Raw genomic sequence first — 13,322 nt, forward strand, 5'->3', positions numbered from 1 at the left:
ATTCATACATTACATACAAACTCATATATTTCAGATGTTTATTTTGTTTAATTTTGATGATTACAAATGACAACAAATGAAAATCTCAAATTCATCATATCAGAAAATTAGAATATTGTGAAAAGGTTCAAAATTGATGGCCCCTGGTGCCACACTCTAATCAGCTAATTAACTCAAACCACCTGCAAAAGCCTTTAAATGGTCTTTCAGTCTAGTTCTATAGGCTACACAATCATGGGGAAGACTGCTGACTTGACAGTTGTCCAAAAGACGACCATCGACACCTTGCACAAGGAGGGCAAGACACAAAAGGTCATCGCTAAAGAGGCTGGCTGTTCACAGAGCTCAGTGTCCAAGCACATTAATAGAGAGGCGAAGGGAAGGAAAAGATGTGGTCGAAAAAAGTGTACAAGCAAGAGAGATAACCGCACCCTGGAGAGGATTGTGAAACAAAACCCATTCAAAAATGTGGGGGAGATTCACAAAGAGTGGACTGCAGCTGGAGTGAGTGCTTCAAGAACCACCACACACAGACGTATGAAAGACATGGGTTTCTGCTGTCGCATTCCTTGTGTCAAGCCACTCTTGAACCACAGACAGCGTCAGAAGCGTCTTGCCTGGGCTAAAGAGAAACAGGACTGGACTGCTGGTGAGTGGTCCAAAGTCATGTTCTCTGATGAAAGTAAATTTTGCATTTCCTTTGGAAATCAAGGTCCCAGAGTCTGGAGGAAAAGAAGAGAGGCACTTCATCCACGTTGCTTGAAGTCCAGTGTAAAGTTTCCACAGTCAGTGATGGTTTGGGGTGCCATGTCATCTGCTGGTGTTGGTCCATTGTGTTTTCTGAGGTCCAGGGTCAACGCAGCCACATACCAGGAAGTTTTAGAGCACTTCATGCTTCCTGCAGCTGACCAACTTTTTGGAGATGCAGATTTCATTTTCCAACAGGACTTGGCACCTGCACACAGTGCCAAAGCTACCAGTACCTGGTTGAAGGACCATGGTATCCCTGTTCTTAATTGGCCAGCAAACTCTCCTGACCTTAACCCCATAGAAAATCTATGGGGTATTGTGAAGAAGAAGATGCAATACACCAGACCCAACAATTCAGAAGAGCTAAAAGCCACTATTAGAGCAACCTGGGCTATCATAACACCTGAGCAGTGCCACAGACTGATCGACTCCATGCCACGCCGCATTGCTGCAGTAATACAGGCCAAAGGAGGCCCAACTAAATACTGAGTGCTGTACATGCTCATACTTTTCATGTTCATACTTTTCAGTTGGCCAACATTTCTATAAATCCTTTGTTTTTATTGGTCTTCAGTAATATTCTAATTTTCTGATATGATGAATTTGAGATTTTCATTTGTTGTCATTTGTAATCATCAAAATTAAACAAAATAAACATCTGAAATATATGAGTTTGTATGTAATGTATGAATATAATATACAAGTTTCACTTTTTAAATGGAATTACTGAAATCAATCTACTTTTTCATGATATTCTAATTTTATGACCAGCACCTGTACTTGGTTTCTTAATCTGCTAAATTAAGCCATAATTTTGTTTAAAAAATGCTCTACTCTATAGTTCAAATACAGTAAACACACATTAAGTGCAGCTTGAACAAGATTAAATTTGTTTTTAAAAGTCTTCAAACTTTTAAAAAACATACAGGAATGCTACCTGCAATTAATTTTGTAACTTGATTTGATTTGTAATGTTTAAAAAAAGTAAAAAAAAAAAAAAAAAAAAAAGAGACTCCCAGCTCTACAAACTAGAGTGAAAGTTAGATAAGATATTACACTAAATTACTGGAGCTCTGAAACCACTTTTCATAAATGTTAATCTCACCACAATAATCATAATTTTTTAGAGGTTTAGAGTTAGCATTCATCAAACAATGAAAATACATGCAGGAATTTCTCACGCTCAAGGCATTTTCCCCAGAAAAAGAAGGAATTGCCGACCCTTCCTCTTCCCAATAATTCACTTCATTTACATGAAAGCATGTTTAGAGATTAGCTGGGGAGGCACACATTGCTGCTGCTTCCTGTTGTACAAGGTAGGAACAGGAACACTGACACAATGTGAGATCAGGCAGACCTCAGATATTCAGCCCTGGTATTCATCACAGCTCTGCATACGAGGCAGTACAGGAATTTGACTGCCTTCCTCCGACCTGAGGACACTTTTGATTCAATAAAGATCCCTAACACAGCTTATTCAAACTTACTAGGTGGTAACCCATGGCAACAGACTCAAAATCCACCCACACCCACACTAGCAGCCCACCTATCACTTCCTGGGGAAGTTCTCCCCTCATTGGCTACTTCCTGAATGAACCACTTTAACAGGATTCATGAAGCCCACATTAAAACTAGAGGAAGTTCTAGGGGATTAGAAGTCACAGGTAGAGAAAGTGTTTTACTCGCCTTTTTTTTTCTTCTGCTTAAGCAACTAGTTATTCTGTGCACTGCTGTCACTGCTGATAGATCTTGCAGCTGAATGAACTTATGCAATGTTTGTGAAGGTGTGACAGCCTGCCTGAGTGTGTGCGTAGGTCTCATAACTTGGACGTCATCTGGAGGCCGTCAGAGCTTTGCTTACATCAGGCCAAGTCCCAGAAATGAAAAGTAAAAAAAAAAAAAAAGTTTCATAACGAAGTGCTTTAACTTTTACAAAAATGTTAAAATAACTTTCTGATTGTCTTTTACTGCTTTAATTTACAGTTAAAAAGTTGGGAAAGTGGACCAGAAGCAGTTAAAATGTTTAAAATCCAACTATAGTAGGTACAGATGCATTATCCTAGAGTCAACCCTTACTGTACAAAAGTAAGGCTTCATCTGAATAGGTCTGCCTTAAATTGATAAGGACACTTAAGCCAGGATGGAAATGTGTTGATGGCTGACATTGTGTTATACAAATAGTGCTGTTAGTAAGCAAGGAGCTAGGACCAGGAAGCACCCATTCATTTAGCATTAGGATCCCCTGATGTTCCTAGCCACTACTCAGAGGTTTACAACATTTGATGATTAGATGACCCAGTATTCAAGGTGAGAGACAGTGGGAAAGTAAAAAACATTAGAATAAAACAAAAAATAAACAGACAGAAGCGCAGAGCTGTGGATCTTAGGATTGCAGCGACTGCAGGGGGGAGGGGGGGCAACGCCCAATCACTGACACTCTGGAGGGAGAAACATAGGTACGTGACCACGATCATCTGACGGAGATGATCAGAGTTGTGAGTCACTTACCTGGTTTAACAGTTCAGTCCATCCTCTCCGAGAAAAGCAGAATCCAGCCAGTGGAGATGCGACTCACAGCCGCCCAGAGTGTCCACCAATCCAGCAACCCCTATGAGCAGGCTGGAATCCAATCAAGGCCAGAATATAGAGCAGACAGGAACAGTTCTGGAATCCAGGAGTCTGCAGCCTGGTCAGGGGTTCCACACAGGAACAGACAGGTCCAGGGTTCCAGGAATACACAGAGTGTGAATGTGGGTTCAGAGTTCCATGCATCAAGCAACAAGCTCAAACAGAAACACACCGATGCAGACAGGCGGGCTCAGTGGTTGAGGGACAATACATGGTACTGGAATTACTGCAGAACGTCTCCAGGAGCCAGGATTACGGGGGACTTAAAACAAACTTAAAACATTTGCTTTGTTAACTTAAAGTAACAAAACAAACAAACAATGATCTGGCCCCAATAGCTGGGCTGAACTGAATATAAAGGAACATACACAGGTTGATAAGATGAGGAATGATTAGGAACCAGGCAGAGTTAGGCAGGTGAATGAAGTGAACAATAAAGGTCAGCTATCAGGGCAGATCATGACACGTGCAGACAAAAATATAAAGTTATATGTCAGTTCTGGTATTTTACAAACCTGATAGAGACATAACCCCAAAGCTGCAGCTGCAGTGAAAGATGCTTCTGCATCTATAGCTCCCCACCCTACTTTTGCAGTAACTGTTTTATTTTACTTCCACTTCAAGGTAAAAAATAATTCATGTGTTAAATGCAATAAAACAAAGTGTTGTTATGAACCAAAACAAGACATAAATCATAAACGTCCGTAACTTTGAAACCCACTAAAATCCTACTAGGATGGAGTGCTGTAAAGATGCACATTAGTTGTAACTTGACAAAACGTTGGAAGTTTAATAAATATGAATACTTTGGTAAAGCACCATTATGCCACAATAATAAAGCACAATATAAGCCAAATTGTTCAAGACTTTTAAACAACACTGCATAAAAATGATGCATCCTTCTCTGATCCTCGACTCTCATACTTTTTCTACGTCTTTGTGAAGTGAGGGGGTGGCGGAACGGTGACAGAGGGCAGATGTTTCCTCTCTAGTTTTGAAGTGCTTGTAAAGATACAGATAGTGGAAAGGATAAAGCCACAGAGAGTTTTAAGAGGGAGGCCACCATCACTCTCAGCTGATGCAGTGTTTGTTTTAGCAGCGGTTCTGAACGCCACACAGTTTCAATCTCTGCTGCGATTAAAAAAAACCTAAACATTCACCTTAAGCCTAATATAAGCAGAGCTACTTTCAGCAGCTGATCCAGTGGTGCTTGCATGTTGCAACATGTGGATCTGGTCAAATAAAACTTTGTTCAGTGGGCGGAGATAATCCCCATGTAGACAGACAGCTGTTAAGACCAGTGAAAGACAGATCAGCGCTCTGTCTTTTGTGAATGTTTGTATTACAGCAAGTCATTTGGAAAAATTTTACCACATATGCTCAGTGCATCTGTCCCTCCATTTGTTAAGCATGCAACAGCTCAGAATGCTTCTTTGGCCAGAGGGCAATATGTGAATTGTAGGCTCCATACTGCCATCATGTGGTTAAAGACTGAATAATGTTCAGCTGGATTTTAAGTACTTTCATGGCAGAAAGAAAAACATGCTAATGTGTGAAAGCAAAGAGCAGGACATTCTCAGGCGTATTTCTCTCTAAAGCCTACATTGTGAATACCAAAAACAGAAAGAAGAAAGAACATTCGGCACGTGGTTAAAGTGTGAACACTGCTGTACATTTATGTTGACACTTGCATATGGTGAAAGATACATCTGTTAAAAGGGTTTATCAGAATCTTTGTGACATTGTGTTTATGCAGACTAAAGGAAACTTTATACTAGAACAACAGCAGAAATGTGTGATATTTTGCGATGCACATTGTGTACATTTTATGTTTTTTGTTTGAAACTTGAAGAGATGTGTCCTGTAACAGTGGAGTGAATCTCACACTTCTGATTAAATATTATCGATATGAGGTCACAGTTAGATGAAACGTATATTGATATCATCATCATATGGGTTCTAAAATTATCTAAATCTAACCACACCTGTGCAAAAAAAAGACAGATTTATCACTTAGTACCTGCAGCGTCAGCTGAGACAGGAATTATTTTTAGATTGAAGATTGAATATTTCTCTCATTTTGAGTGTTGCTTAGAAGCTCTGGCCCACTTTTCTACATAACATAGTTTCAGCTCATTGATGTCCAAGGATAGCCTTATGGCTAGGTTTGAAGTCTGGACTTTGAGTGTGCTGCTGTATCTGGGATCAGTTTCCTGCCGTATGTTTTTATCTGCAGGACGGATGGCCCCTTTAGAGCACAGGGGCCCTCTGGGTTAGTTGTGTTAGTGCAGACGTAAACGATCACCCCTCCAACACCTTACTGTACTTAGTTTTCAGGACATTGATGTGTATGTTGGGTATCCCATCTCTACTTTGGTCCCATCTGTCATAAGGAAACTATTCCAGTCGTTTCAGACATTGCTCATTCTGATGCAACTTTCCATACTTTTAAGAAAAATTTTTCTCTTTCCAATCATTTCAAAAAGTTCTTATTTAGTCTTTTCCAGTTGTCATTAAATGATGTATGAAATTCACTTTGACTGAGGCAGATGGTTATCTTGCTTTTTGTGTGTGTGTGTGTTGCAGAGTCTGGCCAGAGAGTGAATTAGTTGAAACCTCCTTTCCTGAAAAACTTGGAAAATATTTGGGAAAACTGTCTCTCTGTAGAATGACGCACTGGAAATAATTTGGGAATCAGCTTATACGTCAACCTGGTCTGATAAGAAGCAGCAGTAGCTGTTTTCTGTGGTCATTCCTGCTGACTTTCCGCCCAGGCCTTGTGTTAACAAACACAGCACATCCTTCTATTGACCCTCTGATCAAACTAGATGGTTTTCTGCTCTGAAATCCTGAGGTAACATGCATAATGTTCTGTTGTTGTTTTTTTGTTGTTGTTTTTTTTGTTTGTTTAATTTGAACTGAAATGACAAGTTTACTTCTTATTTTTAGGAACCCACCTAATTATTTTATTATGTATAACTTTTAACTCAATTTTACATTTCTCAGAGGAGTCAGTCAACTTGTCTATATTGACAGCTCATCATTATATGAAACTATATATATATATATATATATATATATATATATATATATATATATATATATATATATATATATATATATATATATATATATATGTATATATATATATATATATATTTTTTTTTTTTTTTTTTTTTTTTTTTTTCCTACAACAATTACACCTGCTTTATTCACATCCTATACTTAAAAACCAGGTGTTTTGATCCATCAGAAGACGCTGTTCTGCACTTTACACCTCTGTAACTTCCTCTTATTTCACTGGTCCTGAAGTTCAAAGGGTAGAAGGTGGTACTTTGGCCATGGTTTCATTCAGCTTTTTAGGGTTGGGGTGCAGAATGTGGCCATGTTCCTGGAGATTTTATAAAATTGCTGCTAATGCAGCTAGTAAGATTATTTAAAGATAAAACAGTATGCTTAACCCTTTGTAATATGTCATCAGTATCTCTATTTATTCCACTGCTGGTTTGTTTCATTGCCCTTTTTTCTTACAGGCAGGCCTCATACTCTGAACTTTCAGTGCACCCTGGACTGTTATTTTTTGTTTGCATTTCAACTGTCGGCAATCAGTCAGATCAAGATAAAAACCCAGTGATTTGTAGCCACGTAGGGGAACCTTTTCTCTAACTTTTCTCTCTCTCTCAAACCAGATTCATTAAGGTATTTTTGCACATCTATGACTATATTGTGAAAAAAAAATATTTCTTCCTGATGCATATATTTTGATATGTTTGAAGCCCATTTCCTTTCCTTTTCTCTGGCAGGATTTCTGTCCTTTCAGTCATTTCCTACCAAATTTGACGAAGACTTAATTTTAATATAAATTATACTTGTTTTGTGTCCTTTAAGTAAAGAGGCTACACAATTCCTTGTAGTAGAAACCTTCAAACATAGTTAAATACTGCATATACTTACATACATTTCCATTTGTGATAACTGGTTGTCCCTTTTTTTTTACCACTGCACAGTATTTTTTCCTGCTGCTCTTACAGTGTTAATTTAATTCAAATACATTTTCAAAAAAGTTCATAAACTATCTAATCCTTAGAAAGTTTTTCCAATTTCTCGGTCAATGATTAATGGGCATTTGTGTTTTTCACTTTGGATCTCGCCCTGAAATGCCATTTGTGCCAAATGAGATTCTTCCTATTGAATCATGAAATGAAGCAAAGTAGGCTTACATTGCTTTAGGTGTTGTTCCGTGTTCTTTGTGAACTTGTATTTTTTGAAGTAATTTCTGTATTAAAATGTCTTTAAACTGAACAATTAAGCATGAAAAAAAGCAAAAATAGAAGAAATCTGTAAGGGGATACATTCTTTTTCATAGCAAGATGTTGAGCTACATTTCTTTTTCAATATTGTTTCAATTTTACCCTTATTTTTCAGTCTTTAGAACAAATATGTAGAATAAAAAGATATTTTTACATATTATAGTACTAATCAATCTAAATGATTCACTTTATAAAACAGAATTTTGTACTTGTTTGGTTAATGCCCTTGGTTTAAAGATCTAAAGTAAAACATATATTAATATACTTTAACATTTTCAAATCAAATATTTTTCTTAGCTTTAATTCCCAATAAGAGCAAACAATCAAAGCGGTATTGTAATTCTTGAACAAGAATTCTAATTAGAAATCTTGGCATTCATTCTCTGCAATACATTTATATATTAAATATCATTTTTACTGCATACATTTGTATTCCAGTGAGAAACTTGGATTTCCATCCTTATTTAGGCTGTAATGACAAAAAAGAGAGAGAGAGAATTAAGAATATTACAAAAAATGAGAATCATTGATTTGGAGTCTTTCAAAAGCTCATCTTACCTTTTATGATAATTTTTGCAGTGGCCTCACTGGAGCCGATGTGGTTGGTAGCCACACATTTGTACGTTCCACTGTCACTTAGTTTAACGCTGGCTATTATCAGTTTCCCATCCTTGGTGGTTTCTACTCCAGCAGGTAAATTACCTCTTCCCACACGGCTCCAGGTGAACTGGATTGGATGAGAGCCGTGGGCGAGGCACTGGATTATGAGAGAGTTTCCAGGCTGAAGGCGTACCTGGTCAGGGAGGCAAGTGGCGTATGGAGGAGCTGCATTTTGGGGAAAAAATACATGATTATTGTTTTGAGGAGAGGGACTGTGTAAAGGTTAGGGACAGACAGCTTTCTTGGTTTGTTTACAGTCTGATAGACTGGAGGTGGTGGCTAGTTTGAGAGGAGTAAAAAAGAAGCCGTCTTAAAATTAGTTTTTTTTACTGAAAGATAAACATTGCTGGATTTAATTAAGATGATCATTAACAGAGGAAAAAGAGGTAGAAATGGGTGCATTATTATTGATTTTTTTTCTGTGTGAAACACGATGCTTTGTTATTGATTTTACCACTGCCTTACTGTTAGTCTGTATTAAGTTTATATTTTTAATCTTTAGGTACAAACAAAAAACTAATATTGTAATAGTTATATTAGATGCCATAAATCACATTTACTCATTTTTGCAACCATTTCACTCCCTGGGACCACAACTTAGATGCTATAGGTTTTTATGTGGAAATATTTCCAGTGAAAGTATATCTTATCATATCAGTAAATAATGTGTTTATTGCCCTTATCTTTTTGGACAAAGCTCATGGTTAGAGTGGCTCAGATAATCCTGAGCTATCTCTATAGTTATACTGCTATAGGCTTAGACTGCTGGAGGACATAGGGACCCTTTTTCATCATTCTGCTTCATTCTCTCTCTATACTCCCACTCTGCAGAATTTGATAGTTCAACCTCTAATGTTATTCTCTCTCTGCTTTTTCTTGCTTCTTGTAGTAGCTTCAGCTGGTCTGTTCCTGTTTGGCTGTGACTCCATCCTGGAGAGAAATATCAGCTGTGCTGCTGCCATCAACACCTTTGTTTATAGATGTTGGAGCTCGGCCTGTCTCTCACTGTAGTCCTGTTTCTCTTACTGTGACTAATTGGATGTGCTCTCTGAATCCTCTGAGGTGGCTCAGAGCTATTCTGCCTGGCTGTGTGTTTCCTGGAAGGGGCCACCGGTGGAGCTGGTTGACAGTTGACTTTTGTATCTCTTTCTGTATGTCTGCTTCTGTCTCCTTAAACACCAGTCGGCCTCGGTAGATGGCCGCTCATACTGAACCTGGTTCCGTTGGAGGTTTCTTCCTGTTAAAACAGAGTTTTTCTCTCCACTGTCGCTACAAGCATGATTGGTGTGAGGGTTTGCCTTCGAGTCATTGAGTCGATGCAACCTTCTGGTTTTCCTTAGATATAAAACTGTATAGTGCATCTACTACGTTATAGTAGTATGATCTGTTTGAATTGTCTCTCTAAAGTGCCCTGAGATGACATGTTGCTAATTGCCACTATATCGAAAACAGAATAAAACAGAATAGCCCTTGTAACATTTTATGCAGTAGTATTGTATTTTAACATAGCCCTTTGTGATATTAGTATTGTGACTGGTATAATAATTTTAGAATAGAAAGCACCAAAACCATGAACTCACTTTCCACCTCCATGTCAGTGTATGCCTCACTATAGCCGTTTATGTTGGTTGCATTGCAGATGTATTGTCCTGAGTCTTGGCGCCCCACCCCATTTAGAGTCAGAACTCCATCAGCAACAGTGTGCTTCCAGGGCAGGGGTGCTCGTAGCTTGGACCAGGTTATGACTGGAGGAGGGGATCCTAGGGAGGATACATTAAAGAACCAGGATCACAGCTGGAATGTTCTGGGGTTTTTGTTTTTAGAAAACACTAACAGACATCCTACCTGTAGCCTTACACTCCATTGTTACAGTTTGTCCCTCAATAACTGTCATCTCTCCAGGATTCACTGAGGCCACTGGAGCCCCAGGGGGACCCACCACAGTGATCTCCACTGCAGCCTCAGATTCCCCTAAAACGTTAACAGCCTGGCAGACGTACACTCCCGAGTCTTCTGGGCGTGTGGAAGGCCACTGGGAGAACAGTCGAACATTTTATTTCACTTATCTGAAATTTAAAAAAAGATTCAAGTGCAACCTTTCTTTTTATCTTGTTTTACCTTTATTATCTTGACGTCATTTATCTCCTGAGATACTAATTGAAGTGTGGATCCTCTGCGTTTCCAGGTAAGTGTGGGGCGTGGCCTGCCAGTAGCACTACACTCCACGGTCACAGGGTCCCCTGTCGTGATCTGCAGGGGCCCCACAGGTGTCAGCTTTACCTTAGGAGGAACTAAGAGATATGGAGGTGCATAAATATGCTACTCTACAGAGATTGCTTAGGGGGCAATGTCAAAACAGAAATCCTTTAGATTGCTTTGCTCATCTTAGGGAATTTCATTTCTTGAAAACATGCGCAAATAAATATTTTTTCCCCTCTGAGAATTTACAGTGCAATAGATAATAACATAAGGCAGCATGCTGAATGACTGTTGCAAGAAAAATTGTCTTTGCTTTTTAGACTATTGGACAATCTGCTGCATATAATTAATAATGAGAATAAAAAAAATGTATAGGTTTGTATATTTTCTGTTTTGGTCTTTACAATACCAGAATTAGTCTAAAATATTATATTACCAATCAGATGATACTATCAGTTACTCAGTATTATAAGGACCCTTTTTCACCAAATAGTAATTTAATTTCTTTAGCACTTTTTTTTTAATCATTCAACATGCACATAAGTCCTCTGATATGCTGGTTGTCTCCCAACAAAATATAACAGTCATGTTGGGCCACCACAAACCAAAGTGTCTAGGCTTTTTTTTGTTTTTAATTAGTCCTGCATATTCACCTGCTATTTGTGTATGTATTTGCTTTGGGAGCATTTAAGTCATTTTATTTATGTGTTTTATTTCATGTTTTTTTTCAAGCATCTGAATATTTTCAAGAATTATTAATTAAATGTTACACAAGGTAAGCATAGTCCCCTGTGTTAGCCATTGTTTTAACATTAAATAATCTAGTATTATTTCTTTGTAAACTTGTACGCAACGTTACTTTGCGTTCAGGATATTTTCTATAAAGTGTGAACCTAATAAAACTTGTTTGCATGAGTGAAAGTCTGGTGGAATGAAAGGCTGCTGTGGTTATTACTAGTGGTGCTTATAGCGCGGGTCACACTTACATTTGACATTAAGCACAGCGTTGGCAAAGCTGCGACCAGCGGCACTAATGGCCACACAGCGATACTGGCCATGGTTTCCAGGACGAACATTTGCAATCGTCAGCACAGATCCATCACGACCAATCTTTACATTGTCTGGTCCGGAAAAAAGAGACCATTCAGTGTATCCTCACAGATTTTTGCTATATTATACAAACTGTGTTTAAGTGTCAGTACTTCTGACCTGGCAAAGCTTGATTATTGCCTTTTCTCCACTCCAGCTGAACTGGTTGGACGGTGCTTTTTACCTGGCAACTGTAGCTGACAGACTCTCCTTGAAGGACAGTGGCGGTTCGAGGCTCCACAGAGACAACTGGAGCCTGAGTCGTCCCTAACAGAGACAGAGAGAGTTACAGCTGTCACATGTGAGGACGAAAACAAGTACAAATCAACTCTGTGAATCTTTAAACAGAGACCGAGAGAAACAAAGTGTAAATAAACAATCACCCCAAAGCAAATATATCTTAAAAAAAATAGACGCTTTGGTGGCAAAATAGCAACCCTTATCTAAAAGAAAACTTAAAAACAACAAATTGTATAACTGCACCATTAAACCAAAAAATATGTTGCATTTATTATTTCGCTCTATAATTATTTTTTAATTTAACGTACTTTTTAAATTTTATTTATTTATTTTCAGTTGTGTGCTATACTGTCCGTACCATTTAATTAACAAAAACTTCCTAGGAGGTCTATTGTACGCCTTATTCTCAACTCTTCGAGCTGCAAAATATTTTTACGATGCCAATATGCACATATTGTTAATTACTGTTACACAATGTGCACATGGACACATCTCTACTGTAATGTGCATTGCTTCCTAATAAAAATATATATATATATATATGTTGCAAAAAAAGATTTACTTTTTGTTTTCTTTATTAAGTAATATGTACAGCACTAAAACACGAGTCAAATGCTTCATAAAGTGACAAAAAATTACCCTTCCAACAGAGTTAAAGAACTTTTTTTGCCAAAAGATACAGTCTTGTTTTACCTTAGATTTTAAACCAATTGGGGGAAAAAACAGTGAAAAAATATAGTAATCTTTTTTTGGTTCTTTAAAATCATATAAAAACCCTTTTTTGTGTGAATAGAACTGTAATTCTTACCTAAACATATCAAGGAGCAGAATATAAGAGCTGCAGCAGATGAATCCATGATGAGCAAAGAACGAACTCACTGTCACTGCTCTACACAACCTCCCCTGTTATCACTTTTGACCTTTAATCCTTCCTCCTTGCTGACCCCCTTTTCCAAATACTGTCTGCGGGGGCCAGTCACGTACCAGAAGCTGATTATAACATATTCCTCCTGCTTTTAAGCTAATGATTGTCTGATTTCCTTTCTATTTGAATGGTTGTTTGAGAATGTTTGTATTGTTGTGTTGAGGAAAAGTAAATCAGTCTTTTTTTAGTTTTCATAGATTCACTCCACTTTCCTTGTAGGAAATCAATAAATAGCCACTAGATACATTTATTAAAAATGCTCAGTTATACTATGAGAATCTAAAATAAAGTAAAAAGTGATGCATGTGAATCTTACATTAAAAATGTACCCACCAACCATTTTGGAAAATAAGGTTAAAATTATAAATGCATGCTGAAAATCAGCAGTTTCATCCCCTTTTTGTAATCTATAGATCAGAGAAGCTCATACAGTCCTTCAACTCAGAAAACCAAACCAAAATTATCCTACACCATATTTATTTTTTACATGTTAAGTGTTATATACTGGTGTGTTTTTCAAA

The 13,322-nt window shown here is 37.8% G+C and overlaps 1 protein-coding gene across 1 annotated transcript; it reads right to left on the minus strand.

Annotated features, from left to right (window-relative positions):
* Positions 1-7,960: 7,960 nt before the first annotated feature.
* On the minus strand, positions 7,961-12,840 carry LOC119798053 (basement membrane-specific heparan sulfate proteoglycan core protein-like). The gene is made up of 8 exons (XM_038307395.1): positions 12,685-12,840; positions 11,757-11,903; positions 11,534-11,668; positions 10,467-10,639; positions 10,194-10,380; positions 9,929-10,108; positions 8,247-8,513; positions 7,961-8,157 (listed from the first exon to the last, which is right to left on the minus strand). The coding sequence occupies exons 1-8, from the start codon at positions 12,731-12,733 to the stop codon at positions 8,153-8,155; spliced, it is 1,143 nt and encodes a 380-aa protein (XP_038163323.1). The 5' UTR covers positions 12,734-12,840; the 3' UTR covers positions 7,961-8,152.
* Between the last annotated feature and the right edge of the window lie 482 nt (positions 12,841-13,322).

The sequence above is a fragment of the Cyprinodon tularosa genome, unplaced genomic scaffold (genome assembly GCF_016077235.1).
Source record: "Cyprinodon tularosa strain WSP-4 unplaced genomic scaffold, ASM1607723v1 ctg608, whole genome shotgun sequence".
Lineage (NCBI taxonomy): Eukaryota > Metazoa > Chordata > Actinopteri > Cyprinodontiformes > Cyprinodontidae > Cyprinodon > Cyprinodon tularosa.